Below are 20,224 nucleotides of genomic sequence, written 5' to 3'. Positions count from 1 at the left end.
TATTAACAATGGGATATTTTCAAAACTCTTAACTTTCACATGGAAGCATAAAAGATTGCACATAGCCAAAGTATGATGAAGTAGAAAGAATTGGGATAGAGGCATCATAATACATGTATTATTACAGAACCATAATAGCAAAACTTGTATTTTGTACTGGCACATAAACAGACATATAGGCCACTGGAATAAAACAGTGTGCTCACAAATACACTTACACAACTATAGCATCCTAACAAAGGTGCCAAAAACAGAGAAAACAAAACAACAACAACAATAACCAGCCTTTTCAGCAAATACTTCAGGGAACACTGACTATCCACATGCAGAGGAAGGAAGCTAAAGGGAAACATGAGACGACAGAATTAGAAGGTAAACGGCTGAAGCTAGAAACAGTCATTCTGAATGAGGCAACTGAAACTAAAGCCATGCTTCTCATCCTGTAAAAAAAATCGATTCAGAATGACTCTAAGCCCTTAATGAAAGACCTGAGAATCTGGCACTGCTTAGAGGAACATAGCAAAATACTTCAAGGTATAGGCAAGAGCGACTTTTCATCAAAGTCTCCAATAGGAGAGAAAATATCCCCAAGAATTGAAAAAAAAGGATTATGCGAAATTAAAAGGCTTCTGCACAGCAAAATCATGAGCACAAAAGTAAAGAGATAGCATACATAATGGAGAAAAATTTGTTACCTACATATTAGACATGCAGTTAATATCTGCATTATACAAATAGCCCCAAATATTAAATATCAGAATCATACATTATCCAATCAATAAGTAAGCCAGTACACTGAAAAGGTGGTTTGCAAGGAAATTATAAATGCCCAATAATTATCTGAAATTTTTTCAACATACTTAGCATCAGAACAATGAAAGTAAAACATCTTTACAATTCTATATAACCATAATCAGAATTGCCATCATCCAGGAAGAAAATGACAACAAACACATAGATGGGGAAAGGGGGGGGGGGCGTGGAAGGCTTATTTACCACTGGTGGAAATGTAAACCGTATAACGACTGTGGAAATTAGCTGAGTTTTCTTCAAAAAGCTAAAACTAAAATTCAGCTATACCATTCTTGGGCATGTACCCAGCGGATTCCATATACTTGGCTCATCCATGTTCACTGATGTTCTGCTCACAAAAGCAGTCTACATACCCATCAACTAAAGAATAAAGAATTAAAACATAGCATTTTCTACATTGGAGGAACTATTAGGAAAAATAAGATGATGGAATTAGAAGGTAAATGGCTAAAGCTACAAAAAAATCATTCTGAATGAGGTAACCGAGACTCAGAAAGACAAAAGTCAAATGTTTTCTTTCAATTGTGGATATTAGCTTTAAATTTTTAGATGTGAGTGCTTTATTTGGAATGCCCATAAAGGCAAGGAAATTATTAACGGCCTACAGGTAAAGGTGTTCGGGAGAGGGAAGATAGAATACCCTGATATAACGGGCTAAAGAAGACTTAAAGAATAGGGAGGGATAGATTGTGGTACGAGAGGGAGGACAGAGTAGGAGAGAAAAACTGAAAGGGGAAAAAAATCACCAAAGAGTTTTCAAAAACTCACATGGAAATCTACTCCTTAGAAGTTTCCTAAAATACATCTATACACAGATACAACAAGAGCCAGAACTAAGTTTTCTTATAATGGGTCAACAATGACCCTACCAGACACCAGAAGTTTAGTACTGGGAATGGGTTGCCTCTATAGGAACTGTTGTCCAATGAAGTATCAAAGATCCCTAAACACTACAGACTATTGTCAATGCTCTTTGCAATCCAAGTTGTTCTGGATTACCCTCCAGAACTTGACAGTAAGATCCTGTTGCTGAAGACACCACATACTTGAGTCATAGTACATGATGGAATCAAACTGAAATCGGAAAGCTTCATCACTAATGACTAACTTTCATAATGCTAGAAGATGCTAAGCGTGCTACCAGAAGATAAAAGTGTAATACTTTTATCAAAGTATGAACTATGAACTATAATAATGACCATCATGGAAAGACATGCCCACTGGTGCAATAAAGGCATGAACATTATGGGAATAACCAACAACTTTCTGATTGGATTTAAGTTAAGCCCCATAAAATGAAACCCATTGCTGGCAGCATTATCAGGCCAAAATCTTATGGCTAGACAGATCATAGGCCATAGGCTTTAATTTACTACTATTATTCTGTACAATGTACATAATATTAAACTGACTCCTAGGATATATCATTATACCCATAGATCAGTGCTGCTTCTGACCCTTATCAGAGAAACTTCTGTCTTCAATAGATGTGATTAACACAGAGAGAGTTACAACTAGTCAATGCACAGAGAATGGTTCAGGAACCATTGAAGAAGAGAGTGCAGAAACAGAAACAGTGTAAGAACAGTGTGTTCTGGATAAGGCAAGGAAATTTCACATATTAACTCAGAGCAGTTGTGACAATATGATCAAGAACTGTGCAAGCCCACACCTGATTAGATCCCAGCTTGTTGATGAACTATTGGCAATTGTCACCTGCTGGAACGTAGAAATATGTTTCCTCTAAGAAAGTAGCCCTTGGCAAGTCAACAATGCTCCAGTGAAAGTACTCATATCAAAGAACATTTGGGTGGCACAAATTAGAATTGATAAGGCAATAAAAAGGACACAAAGTGATACAGAAAGTCAGTATTATATCTACGAAGAGTTGGGGAAGGGAAATGAATATGGTCAAAACTCATGAAATTCTCAAACAGCTAATAAAACAACAAACAGTAGTGAGGGAAAGAGGAAACCTTATTCACTGTTGATAGGAATACAAACTTATGCAGGTTCTATGGGATTCAGTGAAAACATTCTTCAATAAATTCTAAAAAAATTATCATGGTGTATGTGGACACCAATCCACCTACAAAACATTTGACCCAAAATTGTCTTGTCTAAAAGAAATGCAGGGACAAAGATGGAGCAGAGACTGAAGGATTGGCTGACCAGTGACTGGCCCAATTTGAGAACCATCCCATGGGCAGGCAAAATCCCTCACATTATTAATGATGCTATGTTGTTCTTGCAGGTAGGAGTCTGGCATAGGAGCCCTCTGAAAGGTTCTACCCATCAGTTGACTGAGACAGATGCAGATATCCACACACAAATATTGAACAGATGTTGGGAGCCCTGTGGAAGAGTTAGGGGAAGGATTGAAGGCCCTCTAGGAGATAGCAACCACACAGGAAGACCAACAGTTTCAACTAACCTAAACCCCTGGGAGCTCCCAGAGACTGAGCCACCAACCAAAAGGCATACGGAGGCTGGTCCAAGGCCCTCAACACATAAGTAGCAGAGGATTGCCTTGTTTGTCCTCAATGAGAAAAGATGCACCTAATCCTGCAGAGATTTGATGCACCAGGGTGATGTGATACCAGGGCTGAGGGCTGTGGGAGGGCTTCCCTCTCAGAGGTGAGGGGAGGGAGATGTAAATAAATAAATAAATAAATAAATAAATAGAATTATCATATGACCCAGGTATATCACTTGTACATATGTACCTAAAGAATTTAAAGCTAACATATCAAAGAGATTCATGTACATTGGTGTTTACTGTTGCACCATTCACAAGGACTGCACCTAAGACACGGACTCAGCCTAGAAGCTCCATAAATAGATAAGTATGTGCTCATACATGCATACACACACAGACTCACACAATGGCTGTATAATCACAGACACCAAATGAAAATTTTAGTTGTAAAACAATATAATATTTTATGTAACCACTATTAGCCAGACTCAGAAAGACAAGTGTTGTGTTTTTGTCTTCTATGTAGAATATAGATTTAACTACATGTGTGCGTGCATGTGTATGTGTGTGTGTGTGTGTGTGTGTGTGTGTGTGTGTAGTCATGAGTGCGGATATAGGGACCATGAGTGAGAATAGATCTTCAGGAAGTCAGGAAGGGTGGAAAGAGAAAGGCTAAGAGAATCCATGGGACCTGAAAGCCAAGGAGAAGACTATTTGAAAGATAGAAGGGGACTAGTGAGAGTGGAGCAGAGCACGAAAGGGTGTGGCAGAAGGGAGATAAATGAGAAAAAAGTATAACACCTGCATGAAATTGCCATAATAAAACACGTTACTGTGTATGCTAACTTTAAAATTAATTTTTAAAAAATAAAAAACAGACTCTTAAGAGTCAAAAAGACCATTACTTAGAAATGTGAGAAATGTTCTGCCTTACAAAGTGTAAGCATATAGTACAGGTTAAACATCAGAGACACCATGAACCCGTGCTTGGTCAGGAACTCTTTGGCAAACTGTATTTTTGTAAGTTATTTTTCTTCCTCTCTGTTTGAGGAAGGCACAAACTTATAAACAATGTCTCAAGATTAAGATATATATTATGAATAATTTTTAGAAATAGTCTCAATCAAACAATACATAGCATCACATATTCTCTGACATAGTTTTTCTCTGCCTATACAACAGTATTCATTCAGTATTGTGTAACCTATGTCAGATCCTTGTGCCCTATGAATTTGCTCTTGTAAGCCATTTCCTCCAGACTTATTTTGAGCAAATTCTGTTTTATTGGTGAATTAAAACAAATTTATATGTCACAAAAACAATTCAAGAAAAAAAAGAATAGTAACCAATTAAACATTTTTGTAAGAAACATTTAAATGTCAGAAATAAAAACATGGGTCACCTGAATATTAACCACCACCATTTCTTATTTAGTGAATATGTAGAAAGATGTGCAGCCTTAGGCTTCACTCTGCAAATAAAATATGAAATCTAAACAATCAAGTAAAAGTTCCAAGCCTTACCTCCATGAGCACAAAGAGTGCTGCAAAGAAGAGGAGAGTCGCCCACTCTACTCTGTGGAGAATGATCTCAAAGTCGTGAATATCGGCTAAAATTAGCAACCAGATGGCACCCAGAATAGCAATCCACCCTGTAAAACAGGCAAAATACAGCCTGTAAAACACCATTGCTAGTATATCAGTGGATGATTTATCTTCTGAATGGTTTACTTTTTTTGTTGAAAACAATGCTGAACTGCAAACTATGTATATTTAAAAGTATAATTTCTATTTGGGCTTATGTATACATTCATGAACCAACACTGCAATCAAGATAATGGGCATAGTCATCATCCCCAGAACTCATGCTCATTCATGCTCTATCTCCCTCCAGATCCTGTCACTGTGCACGCACACACTCCCAACAAAACATCCTCCTCTTGTCTCAGTAGACCAATTTACAGTCTCTGTATTCTCTATGAATGGGGATTTGTATTCCCCTCTCTCTTCCTCCTTCCCTCCTCTCAATGCTGCAAATCAAACCCCAAATCTCACACGTTTTATGCAATGTTCTACCTCTGAAATACACTCTGGCCCTCACATCCCCAATTGATCTAATGGCATACATTTCTATGTGACCGTGAACAGATTATCTTAACAGAAAAGCAGCATTTAGCACAATTACTTTAAGGTTCTTCCCTTTCATGTTGTGCATCAAATTTCAATGGTTTTCCCCAGTCGGTGGTGTATTTGGCTATGCCATTTTCCCATTAAGAACATGTGATATAAATATTCACAGAATGACAGCTGCAATGACCTTCCTCCATGTGACCAGAGCCTTGAAAAAGGGTAAAAAATTGTCCTGGACCTGAGAAATATATCCAGCTGCCTTTGGAGGTCACAGAGTCATGAGGACTGTCTTCTTACTCCTCAGACTCCCTAATTATCAAAGACAGATTCTTCATTGACTCTTTTCATGCTGACCAACATCTGGGCATGTTCTAGACATTTCTGATGCCTGAGGACTGTGGTACTGTAGCTCACAAGCCATGTCACATAAGGCCATTGGAAATATTTCAGAGCATGCTTTGTGTAATGGCTCATCAGTATACACTCACAGCTCCTCACTCTGTTGTTCTCCTCCCTCCTGGAAGCTTTCTCAGTCCCGTGGACTTAGATGAAGCTACAAGATTGACATATTCACAGAGCTGTGAGCAAACAAAATTCACATTCCTGTCAAAAACCTGAAGTTGCTTTCAGCTCTATCCACCATTTCTGTCTGGCCAAGGTGACTGAGAAACTCCCTTTATTTGGTTTTCTAAAAACAAATATGAGGATTGCCCATCTTACAAATGCTAAAGGAAAATGAAATTTGTGTAGAAAACAAAATATTAATATGTTTGCTACAACTTAAATTAACTCAAGGTTAATTGCCAAGGAGAAAATAGTATTAATAAATAGTAACCAATTGGTTTGAGAGTTTTAATAATTACCTTGAAATAAGCCTTTCTATTTTGCTGATAGCTCATAGACATTTCTATTTAAATGGACTTTTCAGAAAACCTGTTGCTGGAAAGCTGCATGCTGTCTATCAAAAACACTTTCAAAAAGTCAGCTGTCTTAGTGTTTGTGCAAACCTGTATGATACAAGATATTGAAAATGAAAACTGAAAGGTAGATGAGCCATCAAATTCTTGGCTCCAAATTATTCATCTGTGTGAACTCAACATAGGAAACTGGCTGAAGTATTCAAACCATAGAAGAGCTAATAAAAGAGCAAGTAGTAGTACTTTGGGATTTGTAGCTGAAACATGGCCAACCTTGCAGAATGCACCTTTGGGTTCCTGCTGAAGGTCTGAATAAGTCAGAGGAGAGGAGATAGCCTTCTTAGTTTCATTTCTCACACTGTGTGTATGATGGCCAACAAGTGCAGCTCAATCAGATCATTAAAGTTACTCTGACAACTGTAACCCTCCAGGTGCTCAAGGACCTCAATATTCTCCAAGGAGAGATGCATAAATCACCAGAGAGAAATGAACAGGAACACCTTTTCTCAAAAAGAAGGTTTTATTGAGAAGTAAACTAAAAGTCCCACCCCTAACCCATAACCTACTTGCTGTTGATACCTGGTGGAAAAGGGAAAATCCATTTTCTCAAATGGAGTATCATTGGTCATACCAACCTGAAGGGCAGGCCACATGCCCAGTAGCTGGCCAACGCAAAACTAAAATCCATGTATTTTCATGCATATTTTCTTTGTTTTGTCTTTGTGTTTGTTTTCATTTTTGTTTTTTATTTTTGTTTTGTCTTACTAGAGGTTTTTGTCTGGCTTATTTGTTTTTAGTATCTTTTTTATTTTTATTTCTTTGGTTTATGAAAGAAAGATGAAGAACATGAAGTTGAATAGTAAGGAGGTGGGAAGGACCTTGGAAGAAGTAGGAAGGAAAATATGATCAAAACATTTTGTAAGAAAAATTAAATTAATAAAAATCTTTATTGACACTGACAACAGATTTCTATGATGACATCAAAATTCAGCTAGGGAAAGATGTCAATGTGAATATAAAATACAACCTACAAAAATCTATTCATCTTTTTAAAAATGAAATTACAGTAAGGGTTTTAAAATGTAAATTGGTTTTTCAAAGCTATTAATAATATAAAGTATAAGCTGAGCACTGATAAGAACAACAATTTTTAATCTTAGGAAAAAGATTAATAAGTAGAAATTATTAATATCAGAGGCTTGTGGGACACCATGAAGCAGACCAATATATGGATCATAAGAATTCAAAATGTAAAAGCAAAGGGAAAAGGATATAAAGAATATTTTAAAAAAAATAATAATGAGCACTGGGCAGTGGTGGCACACTCCTTTAATCTCAGCACTTGGGAGGCAGAGGCAGGCGGATTTCTGAGTTCAAGTCCAGCCTGGTCTACAGAGTTAGTTCCAGGACAGCCAGAGCTATAAATAAATGAATACATAAATAATAAATAAAATAGCTATAAATAAATAAATAGCTATAAATAAATATAAATAAATAAATATAAATAAATAAATAAATAAATAGCAAAATTCCCCAAATATGATGAAAAAAATCTCAGCATCCATGGAATTCAGTTAAGTCCAGTAAGGACAGATTCAGTGATAGCCACACTCAGACATATTATAGTAAAAATGTTGAAAGACAAGACAGGTACAACGAGAAAGGTTTGAGTCAGTGAGAGAAGCAACTAACCACGTAACTCAATAAAATTAGTCATCACACAGTACTGATGCCAGAAAACCCTGGCATTACATAGTCAAAGTGCTGAAAAAGAAGACTGTCAACCAAGAATTCTATACCCAACCAAACTGCCATTTAAATTGAAAGATGATATAGCATTCCTGGTTGTATAAACAAAAACCAGGAAAAGTCATGGCTACTTTTCATTTAAGGTATACATACTAAAAGAAGCCCTTAAGTCTTAAATAAAAACTATTTTGGAAAGTTACCCCAACCACATGAATAAATAACACATGGGAACATTTATATAAATAAAAACAATATAAATATGCAGCAGAATACACAGCCTTAGTGTATCTACTCATCAAACCTCCAATGTCCTGGAATTCCATCTGGATGCAGTGAAGACACAGCGTCAGAGGCTTATCAATTTACTCTTCCCCCCACCCCTCTTCTAATATCTCAATGCCCTTAATCAGCTTGAAGAAATTAAAGAAGAGTCAGCGCCGCTATTCCCTGGTTAATATTGGCGGTTAATATTGGGCTGTCTTTCTAGGGAAAAGTAGTGGTTTTGTTGGAACAGGGAGGATTAGCTAGGACTTATTGTATAACCATAACCTATTGGTAGAAATCTGTATAATTAATATCAGGATGAAGTTATAATTTCTTAAATGGTACAAAATTTACTTTAATTTCAAATTTAAGGTTTTCATTGGTATGAGCTTCTTATTGATATAAAAGTGAGATGAATATTGATATTCTCATGGGCATTGTGCCTGTATAACACATTTAGGAATACAAGGCTTAGACCCAGTCCTTTTTTAACTTTTTTAACTGATTTGGGACGGTTAACCTATGAGTTAAGGGACTATAGCAAACTCATGGCTTTGAGTTTATTGTTAGGGTGTTTTCCATATTTTATTTAGAAATAGCTGAGAGGAGTGAACAGACAACAGTCCAGGTTACCTTACATGGATAGTTGGTTTTCAAAACATCAGAAGTCCACAGAATTGACGTTATAAATATTTCTATATTAATGTTCATTTTGATTAGAGACCTGTCTGCTCCTGACAGCTTCCTGTCGTGGATTCTAAGAAGAAATTGAGCATCTTTGGAGTTACTCCAGTTGTGTGGTGACAGCCACTAGGCAAGAATTGCCTCTTTCCATCTACAGACAAATTACTGTCCAGAAAAGGACACACTTGCAGAATAGTCGACTGATTATATCTGCCTAGACAGAGTAATCAGCCCTTAATAATTCTGCATCACTAAGGTCTGTCAGATGATTCTGGGCCAGAAGGCTGAAGATTTGATGCTCCAACGTTCAGTAGTATAGGGGCTTTTCAGGTGTTCAGCGGTCTCTATAAATTGGCTAAGTTTTAGAAGTTATGTTTAGTGCTTCCCATAACTTCAGTTAACTCAGTCATTCTGGATTTCTGATGGGGTTGAAGACTTATAGTCTCATAGCCAGTCCTGGCTATTTACTTTGAGAGAAAAGATCTGAGTAGATGGTTTTCAGCTGACATACATTCTAAAGCCAAGAAAAAAAGCCAGGTTCAAAACTAAGTGCTTTAGTTAGGACAGATGACAGAGGTTCTGGTTAGTCAACAAAATGATGGACTGGTTTTATTTTAACAGGAAGGGTGAAGAATAGGTGATGAGAGAGAGAAGGGGGGGAGCATAGAGGCAGATGTTCACGTGTCTCCACCAGTCAAAGATAGTTTATATATCTAGGTTGGGTATTGGGTTACACTTCTGATTGAGCATTACCAAACTTATAAAGCCTTTGATTAACATTTTTAAAAAATGTATAAAAGCAAAAACGAAAAGGGGGCATAGGATAGGGGTTTCTAGGGAGGGGAAATGGGGAAAAGGGATGGCATCTGAAATGTAAATAAAATATAAAAAAATAAATAAAAAAGAAAAAATAAATAAATAAAATATGATCCTTTTTGACATTTTATGTTATGCCATCTTAAAATAATAATTATAAAACTGGACATAAGATATATAAGGATTAAAATTGTGTAGCAAATAGCACAAAAGACAAAGAGATGAAAAATTATAAAGAGGAAAGCTCTTTCAGATCATCAAAATTAAATTAGTGTTGATCTGAAATAGACTGTTATAAGTTAATTTGTTCCTGGTAATAACCATAATAATGGTTAAGAAAACAACTCATAAAATAAGAGTAATGTGAAATTAAAACTGTGCTTTGGAAGCAGCAACACAAAAATAACAAATGGATTGGGATATCATGGGATGAGGGTTTGGTAGAGGGGGTAACCAGAAAGTGAAATATCATTTGAGATGTAAATGAATGGAATAATTAATAAAAAATTTAAAAATAAAAGAATAAAAGCCAAGACAGTGGAGGATGGTCTTGTACTCATAAACAAGCACTAAGGAAACCAGGAATGTAAACACACAAGGTTGTCTCTTCAAAAGAAGTGATATATTCCCTGTTTTCTACCCAGGAGTCTGGGAATAGTTGTGGTTCATAGTCTGCTGACCTCTGCACTATCTGTATGGCCAGACCACATGTGGCTCCCAAAGACTCTTATGTTTATCTCAATCAATCTATAGTGTTATCCTCTCCCAGACCCTTATCATGAGCTGTCTACTTTGAGCCTTCTTCCCAAGTTAAGTTACAGAGCTTATCTCTATGGAAGATGTCATTTATACTTTACAAATTTCTATGTATTCATGTCTTAAACTTTGTAGTATACACAAGATTGAGTTTAATATTACCATATAACTTTTTTCCTAATTGTGTTGTGCTTAAATATGCCTGAAATAAACTACCCAGTGTCAAGACTCTTGAAGTTTGAACCAACACTGGCTACTGAGTTGTGTTGAACCGGATTTCCTCTTGCCTCACATAAACAAACACTCTGCTGGCCATGGTGTTTGCAGAGACCATTCACAAAAATTAATAGTGCAGTATAGATTAAATCCTTTTATCTCAGTGATTATGTTAAATATAAAAATTTAAGTCCTCCAAACAAAAAGTAGATACTGGCACATGAATGATTCAAATACATGCTGTGCTCAGGTAAATGGAAAATAAAAGGATAAAAAATAACATACAGAACAAACCACAATCAAAGTAAAACCCATAAGCGACATGTGATAACACTTACCCATAAGGAGGCTGAGGAAGGAGAATCATGAGTTCAAAAGCAGGCTTCATAGTGTTTGAGGCCAGGCTGAGTACCTCAGCAACTGTCTTTAAAACCCAAGGGCTAGAGATACATCTTCAATGACAGAGCACTTAATTAGCATATAGTATGCATGAACTCAATTCTATGAGATGTATATCTAAATGTCGATTAGTAAGAGTAAGCGAATAGATAAAATTGGACTGGCTGTGTTGATTCCAGGCAACAAAGATTTCAGAATGAAAGAAACTGGCGCTGAAGAGTATTTTATATGCTGGCAAAGAAGAAAATCGACCAAGAAAACATTACAAGTTCATAAATGTCTCTAATGACAAAGTTTTCAAACATACAAAGCATAAACGACAGAACTGAATAAATAACTCAATGGTTTTTGGAAATGTCATTATCCTCATCTCAACAGATGCCAACAGATCAGCAAGGACAGAGATATCTTAAATCAGAAGGAGAAAACTAGAGCTAACAGGCGTCACACAAGTCAAATATAAAATCTCTCACACATATATGGAAAGTTATCTAAAACATATTATTCCATAAACAAATACCAGTGAACGTATATGGATTGAAATCATGCTAAATTATATATCTAAACTAGAATGAAATTTATAAATCAATGAAAAAAAAAAAGCAATTCTTAGGAGCCAGGAGAATGAAACTTTCAAAGCTAATGTGAACTATACTGAGTTTCAGCTTACCTGGGTAACTTGGTGAGAACTTGTCTCAAAATAAGAATTTTAAATGGAGTAGCTGAGGATATAGTTCAGTGTAGAAAACTTGCCTGCAACTGTGAGATCCTAGGTTCAATCCCAAGTACTGTGACAACAGCATGAGGAAGAGGAAGAGGAGAAAGAGGAGGAGAAAGAAACAGAAAGAGGAACAGGAATCATCTAGAGGTTGAGTTAAAGCCCAGAAAAGAATATACTTAGGCTACGTGCAAACACATACAATCTTAAATAAGGATCTTAAGCAGCCAAACGTCTTTATAACCCTAAGAAGTGATGGAACCAGTATCCTAAGGATACCAGGAGATGACTATACTGACCAGACACTAGAGGGACTAATAAATGTGGTAGAAGGTTTGGAGAATGTCTGTCCAGCTATAATGACCTCTTTCCTATAAAAGTTATGCCCTCAACCATCAGAGCTATGTGGTATCACATGGTCCTGTCCTCCTGGCTGGCATTTCCAGTGTTTGGGAAGTAACAACCTGTACCAGTCAGGTGCTTCATGTAAGAATCCGAAGCTCAAAACTATTTTTTTCTCTTTGTATGGCTAAAGCAGAGTCTATAAAGTGACAGAAGTTGCAGGGCAGGGGTGGGGTGCAGGGGATGTATGGTGCCTGAAAGACAAGCAGGTTTGCCCATGTACCCCTCAAAGCCTGTCCTCATCTGACCTCTGCTGGCAGTCTGTAATTATTCCCACACTCCTCTCTGTTGCCAATGACAAATCAAGTAGATTGCTTTAGTTGTAGCTAAAAATACTCCCTCAAAGACAAACAAATAAACTGCTCCAACACAGATGCTGAAAGATACCAGGAGACACCTCATGTGTATCAGGCTAGCCCTAAGGAAGGGAGTCCATGCTGCTTGGTGCTTGTAAGGCTATGGGGTATTCATACCGTGGGAATGCAAAACTAACAGCGTCTTTAGGAAACTCAGGCAACTTCTTTTGCAGTGAATGGTATATACACATATGACCAACAGTCTCACCACTGGATAATTAGCCAAGAATAAAAGTTGAACTTCACACAAATCCTTAAGTTTGTTGCCATTTGGACCAGCTCTATTCACAGTTGGGCTGACCCCAAATAATGACACAAAACCTGTTTCCTCCATGCCATGGACTATCTCTTAGCAATAAAGGAGCAAAGTTTTGATATAATCTGAAACATGGAAGGATCCAGCCATGTGTTTTCGACGCAGGAGAAACTCTTTTAAGGTTCCATATTCCCTGTTTCCACATTCGTGGCATTCTCAAAAAGGAACCAGATCTGTTGTTGACGGGAAGGGGAAAGATCCACAAAGGCGAGCACGGGGGCTTGTGGGATTATACTCTGACTTTTATTGGTAGGTGCATAAATCTCTGTGGGTATTGAAATAAATACAATTTCATGAGAAAAGGTCAGTTTTGTTCTGTGATAACTTAAAAAATAAGAATACTGAGTCAATGCTGTGCTTAGGTTCTGGTTCTTCAAAGAAGAGATGTGTCCGATGATGTCACATTTCATTACATGATATACACTTCACAACACTATTGTGCATTACATGAGAATATGCATTTTATGTCACACTACATTTACATAGTACATAACAGATGCTCTATATTTGATACTTTCATGTTTTGTTACATGATACATGTCATGTGCTATGACACCACTTTGTGTTATATGACATTATTTTACACAATATCATAATGTTATATAATGCTAATTTATATTATTTGACTTTTTGTTTGCACAAAAAGTTTTTTTGTTTTGTTTGTATGCTGACTAGTTTTGTTTTTTGGGTTTTGTTTTGTTTTGTTTTGTTTTGTTTTGTTTGTCAACTTGAGACAAGCTAGAGCCATTTTGGAAGAGGGAAGAATTGAGAAAATGCTTATGGAGCATTTTCTTAATTGATGGTTGATGAGGATGGCCCATCTCACACCGGGTGGTGCCACCTTTGAGTAGGTAGTGACAAATGGTATAAAAAAGCAGGCTGACTAAGCCAGGAGGCACAAACCAGCACTCCTCTCTGACCTCTGCATCGGTTCCTGCCTCCAAGTTCCTGCATTATTCAGTTCCATTCTTGACTTTGCTGAATGATGGGCTACAAGCTATAAGATGAAATAAACCCTTTCTTCCCTCAAGTTGCTTTTGGTTGTGGCATTTTATCACAGCAATAAAAGTCCTAACTAAAGCACACAGAATTAGATGACATTACCTTGTGTCATATGATGTCACATGTTACAGGACAGCTACTGCGGTCTATATAAACAAGTTCTGTTACCTGAGATCTTGTGCCACTTAATGTGATCCTACATTATTTGGTTGCTGTTGATTTACACAATGCATAGTGTCATGTGACATCATGTTATATATATGATACCATATATTCCATGATGCACATTTTTATAGGATGTCACCTTGTGCTATATTACATCACATATGCATATGTTCAGTTCCTGAGCAGACGACATTCAAAGCAAAATTTATCAAACAATGATCTTATTCTCTACTGATTGAAGTGTTGGAAAGATCATGTATCTATTTTTCTCCTGCTGACATCTGGCCAGTTACTGTCTCTCTACGGAAATTATAGTCTGTTAAAAATCACATGAGCAAAGTGGTGTCCTTTGCCTTACAGAAGCATTTAAGTTTCATGAATAAGTTTTTTTATTAATTGTTGATATTAGTGTTATTGGTGTTGTGTTCAGGAAATTGTCTCTTGTGCAAATGCATTCGAAGCAGTTCCCTACTTTCTCTTTTATTAGGTTCAATATGTCTAGTTTTATGTTGAGGTCTTTGATACACATGAATTTGAGGGGGTTTTTGGGTGATTAATATGGGTCTATATGCATTTAAGATTTTCACCATCTAACTCCACATCCAACAGAGGGATAATATCCAAAATATATAAAGATCCAAGAAACTAGAAATAAACAAGCCGAGTAATGCAATTTTAAAATGGGGTACAGATCTAAACAGAGAATTTTCAACAGAGGAATCTCAAAAGGCTGAGAAACACTTAAAGGTATGCTTGACATTCTTATTCATCAGGGAACTGCATATCAGAACTACTTTGAGACTCCCATCCTACACCTCTCAGAACAGCTAAAATCAAAAGAGACGTAGCAGGCCATGATGGTGGGGATATAGAGCAAGATGAACACTCCTCCATTGCTGGTGGAAGTAGAAACTTGTAAAGCCACTATGGAAATCATTATGGAGGTTACTCAAAAAACTCAGAGTCAATCTACCTCAAGACCCAACTATAGCACTTTTAGACTCATACCAAAAGCACACCCCATCCTACCACAAGGACATTAGCCAGATGGCCAAAAACCAGAGGTTGTATACCCCTGGAAACTTGGGATAGAAACAAATGTGGCCCAAAAAGAGTCAATGAAATGATTCCTAGTGATATTCCACTATACTCATAGACTAGAGCCTAGCCCAATTGCCATCAGATAGGCTTCATCCAACAACTGATGGATGCAGATACAGATGCCCACAGCTAAGCATAAGCAGAGTTCTGGGAACTCAACAGAAAAAAGGAAGGAAGGACTTTAGGAGCCAGAGGGGTTGAGGACATCACAAAAACACAGACTACAGAATCAACTAAAGAGGACTCATAGGGGCTCACAGAGACTTAAGAGACAGTCATGGAGCATGTTGGGGCCTGATCTAGGTCCTCTGCATATGTATTACAGTTATGTAGCTGGGTGTTTTTAAAAGACTCCTAACAATGAAAGTGGAAGATTTCTTGGACTCTTTTGCCTACATTGAAGACCCTTTTCCTCCTACTGGGTTGTCTCATCCAGCCTTGATACAAGGGTTGGCACCTAGTCTTGTTGTAACCTGTTATGCCATGTTAGGTTGATATCCCTGGGAAGCCTACTCTTTTATTGAAGGGAAACAGAGTAGGGGTGAATCTGGGGGAAAGGTTGGGTTGAGGAGGGAGGAATTCAGAGGAGTAAAGGAGGGGAAACTGTGGCCAAGATGTAATGTGTGAGAGAAATTTTTAAAAATTGAAAATATAAAAATAAAAACACATATGCTAGAGATGAGAATGGTTCATAGTTAAGAGTATATAGTGCTTATGCAGAGGACTTTAATTTGATTCCCAACACCCTCATCAGAAGGCTTACTACTCCCTGTAACTCCAGATCTGATGCCTCCTGCCTCTGTGGGCACCTGAACTCACATGAACATACCCCCACATACACATAATAAAAAAAATACACAAATAAATAAACCTTTGAAAAATACAGGTACTTATCCTGAAATGTTCTTCCTATTTTTCTCTTTAACAGTTTCAGAGTTTCTGGCCCTATATTACAGAATAGGAAAACACCTTTGCTCCGTATATACCTGACAGGCAGCTAACGTGGAGAATATACAGTGCTTCAAAAATTAAATAGGAGTCGATCAGTCAGTCAGTCAATAGACTAATGTAATGAATTGACAACAGATGAAGCACAAATAGTCAGTAAACCCATGAAAAATGTTTAACCTCACTCAACCTCAGAAAAAATGCAAATGAAAACTACAATGTAATTTTTTCTCACCCCATGATTATGGCAGTCATCAAGAATTCATGACAACAAACACTAATGAGGATGTGAACGAAGCCTTGATACACTGTCAGTTGCTGTAGCCATTATGGAAATCAGTGTGGCAGTTTCTCAAAAAAACTGAAAATAGGTCAAGCACACAAGCCAGCTATGCCACTTCTGGGTATTTGCTCCAGGAAGTCCAAGTACATGCATCATAGAGACACTCTGTATCAATGTCTATTATGGCTCTGTTCACTACAAATAAGTCATGGAAACAGCTAGGTATCCAACAACAGGGAAACGGGAAGAGAAAATGTGGAACACACACACACACAAGAAAAAAGTGTGGCATTTTCAGGAAAATGGACACAACTGAATATCACTACATTAAATAGATTAAGCCAATTTCAGAGAGACAAATATGTATTTCTGTAATTCTTGGTCTTTAGATTCTATATAAAGTCACTGTGTGTGTGTGTACATATATATGTATGTATATATAGTATACATACACATATATAATATGAAAGTAGAAGAGACAGTGTAGACGCTGAAGTAATAGCTCAGGAGGAGGAAAGGAGACAGTAGTGGGATGAGTCTCCCCAAGAATATATAGTATAATAGTTCAAAGTATATTACATATTTTCAAGAAAATATTTTCTCTGAAACCTAGTACTACATACAATGAAGATATCCCCACTTAAGTATTCTGTTCTAAAATGCTAAGGAGACATGTTTTCCTATTCAATCTAACCTTTTAAGATAAAGAAGCAAATAAGGGCAATGTGTATTCTAGGATCTCTGATAAGACATCTGTTCACAAACTGAAGGGGGGGAGAAACCAACACTAGCATTAAAAGTAGAAAGGAAATAGTCCTCTCAGTCACAGGTGCAGCACAGGCATAGAGAGACAGGCATCTTTGTACAACGAGAAGAGTTGTAGTTAAATACAATCTCAAGAAAAACAATTCCTGGGCTTCCCCAACAGTGACCAAGGCTTTTTAAAGGTATGTATAAAGATGTGCCCTTAAGTTGTAAAACTGTTGTTCTGTACACAAGGCCAAGTGGAGAATGTTAGCAAAAGCTGTGTATAAGCCCCACGTGTTGTTAGTTTCTCAAGTCCTTACACACTGTTTTCAAGCACAAGTAAAACTAACTGATCTGTGAGCATCAAAAAGAACTCTGTAATAGAAGGCCTTCACTTGGGTGCATCAGACTCACTGCATTTGTTTGCTTATCAATGATGGCTTGACCTCGGCTATTAAAAGTCTGTAATGTTAAAATTATAACCTGCCCAGGTATAATCAAAATAATCTCACTTTAACAATTTCTAGCTGCACCCTCACTAAAACAGTTGAGACCCGTGTCATTGTTAACACTGCCTTTTGTTTTCCTTGGGACTCGGGAGAGATTTCTAGAAGGATCAGCTCTGTCGTAGAAAAAGAACAGCTGTCTTCTCGGAACCAAGCCTGGGTTACTGGTAAACTGCATCAAACTTCTATTTCTTATTGGTCTCAACTTTCATTTGAGGTGGTTTTTACAAGTAGATTTTGGTTTGGTTTGGTTTGGTTTGGTTTGGTTTGGTTTGGTTCTAGTACTGACACAAAGATCACCGTGAAATAACATGAAGTCTATGGGCAAGTGTGAGACATCTGGGGAGAGGAGGGGCAGTAGGAGTTTCAACCTGAATGAACCATTTCTCCCCTGAACACAGGTGGGACCTTGACACAGAACTGGAGAAGGGCAGAGGCTAACCACTGAAGAGGCAGTGCTGACAGTGAGGAGGAACCAATGGGGTAAACTGGGAGGAGGAGCTTACCACATGGGGGAAATATTTGTAGCCAGACAGGACACCTAACTCAGTGGAGCTCTCCCAATTTCCCAGGCCCTTCACAGTTGCTCTTTTGCTTATGATGTCATCCTGTGCTGAAGGCAAAACTAGTTTTGCTGATGCGACTTTCAGGTTCTTCTAAGAACCATTTCAAAACATGGTTAGCGAACATGATAGGAATGACAGTAGCAATTGTACATCCCCTCTAACATTGAGCCCCGAGGGCTGTAGGTGGACAGTTTAGTTATATTCTCCCTTCCTCCCAACAAAGACCGAAGTCACACAGAAAGCTTTCCTTTCTTCCTTCTGCTGAGGGTTGCCCACACCCATCTCCAAACAGCAGCCTTTGGTACAGTTATCACCTGGGAATAGGCTTAGAAACCTCATCCATACTGTAACATCAAATGCAAAACCTAGCAACAAGTTAACAAAATATTAGACTCACCAAGATCAAGATGAATGCCAGGGACAAAGGAATTGAGAAAGAACATGGAAATGACAAATCCCAGCACTGTCAGGCACTTGACAAGCAGACTCCTGTCTGATATCCTGTGCTTTGAGAGAAAAAAACACAACTCATTTTCTCAGTACAGTCTTCTGATTCTTGAAGTGTGTCCAGAGAAGTATATGACTTGAATCACTATTTAAGTCTTTTCTAAAAAAAAAAAAAAAAGAACATTTTTGATTGTGAGCCTAGTCTGTAACAGCTGCCAAATATTGGACAGAGGTCGGGGACTCCTATGGAAGAAAGAGTTAAGAGAAGGATTGAAGGCCCTGAAGGTGATGGCAACCCCACAGGAATACCAACAATGTCAACTAATCTGGATGCATGGGAGTTCCCAGAGACTGAGCTACCAACCAAAGAGCATACAGAGGCTGGTCCAGGGTCCCTGGTACATATGCAGCAGGGGATTGCCTTGTCTGGCCTCAGTGGGAAAGGATGAGCCTAATCCTGCAGACTTGATACACCAGGGTAAGGGGATACCTGGGGTCGAGGCCACCCTCTCAGAGGTGAAGAGGAGAAGGGATGGGGAAGGAACCCTGTGAGGGGGGACCAGAAAGGGGTCGGCACTTGGGATATAAATACATAAATATATATATTTAAAAATAGTACATTTTAAAAACTGAAAGAAGATAACAAGGTAAATACCACTCAAAATCTTTGTAAAAAGTCACTCTTCCAGGAGAGTAACTACTGTAACACAATAAGATATTAGCAAGAACTTTGTGGAATCAATAAATAATATAATCAGCACCCATCATGATGCTGTATCTAAGAGCCATTACAAGATGTGGTTATCAAGCATATCAGTACCAGCTCTACATGTCCTTAACATGCCTAAGGCATTCTTTAAATACAATGTGTGGCAGTTTGAATAGGAATACACCCCACACAGACCCACGTGTTTGAATGCTTGGCTCATAGGGAATGGCGGTATTACAGGGTGTGGCATTAGAGTAGGTGTGGCTTTGTTGGAGGAAGTGTGTCACTGTTAGGGTGGGCTTTGAGGTCTCCCATGCTCAAGCTAGACCTAGTGTGGCATTCCCTTCTGCTGCCTGTGAATCAAGTTGTAGAACTCTCAGCTCCTTCTCCAGCTCCATGTCTGCATGTCGCCATTCTTCCTGCCATGACAAAAACTGATAAGTCTCTGAAACTGTAAACCAGTCCCAATTAAATGTTTTCCTTTATAAGGAGCACAGAGAGTGCGCATCTCTGCAGAATCTTCATCACTCTCAGAGTCATGAGGCAATGAGAATTCTGTTTCCTATGAGTCCCTTGAAGGTGTTGTGCCCCACAGGCAATTCATTACAGCAAGAAAATGAGCAAAAAAATAGAAGCAAAACTCTGCCTAAAAGTCAAACGCATAATGGCAGGATACACCCAGCTCACATCTGTCCCTAAAACACCATTACATCTCAAGGAATCGTGCCATGTGTAC

The 20,224-nt window shown here is 37.9% G+C and overlaps 1 protein-coding gene across 4 annotated transcripts in view; it reads right to left on the bottom strand.

Moving 5' to 3' along the window:
• Positions 1-20,224, bottom strand: part of Oca2 (OCA2 melanosomal transmembrane protein) — a 279,093-nt gene that overhangs the window by 161,308 nt on the left and 97,561 nt on the right. For all 4 annotated transcript variants that reach the window (XM_076935176.1, XM_076935182.1, XM_076935183.1 and 1 more), the window contains 2 exons: positions 18,730-18,838; positions 4,816-4,943 (listed from right to left, as the gene is read on the bottom strand). In XM_076935176.1, coding sequence (XP_076791291.1) covers positions 4,816-4,943; positions 18,730-18,838 — 237 coding nt within the window. The remainder of the gene's footprint in view (positions 1-4,815; positions 4,944-18,729; positions 18,839-20,224) is intronic.

The sequence above is a fragment of the Arvicanthis niloticus genome, chromosome 1 (genome assembly GCF_011762505.2).
Source record: "Arvicanthis niloticus isolate mArvNil1 chromosome 1, mArvNil1.pat.X, whole genome shotgun sequence".
NCBI lineage: Eukaryota > Metazoa > Chordata > Mammalia > Rodentia > Muridae > Arvicanthis > Arvicanthis niloticus.
This window is presented reverse-complemented; position numbering and strand designations above follow the sequence as displayed.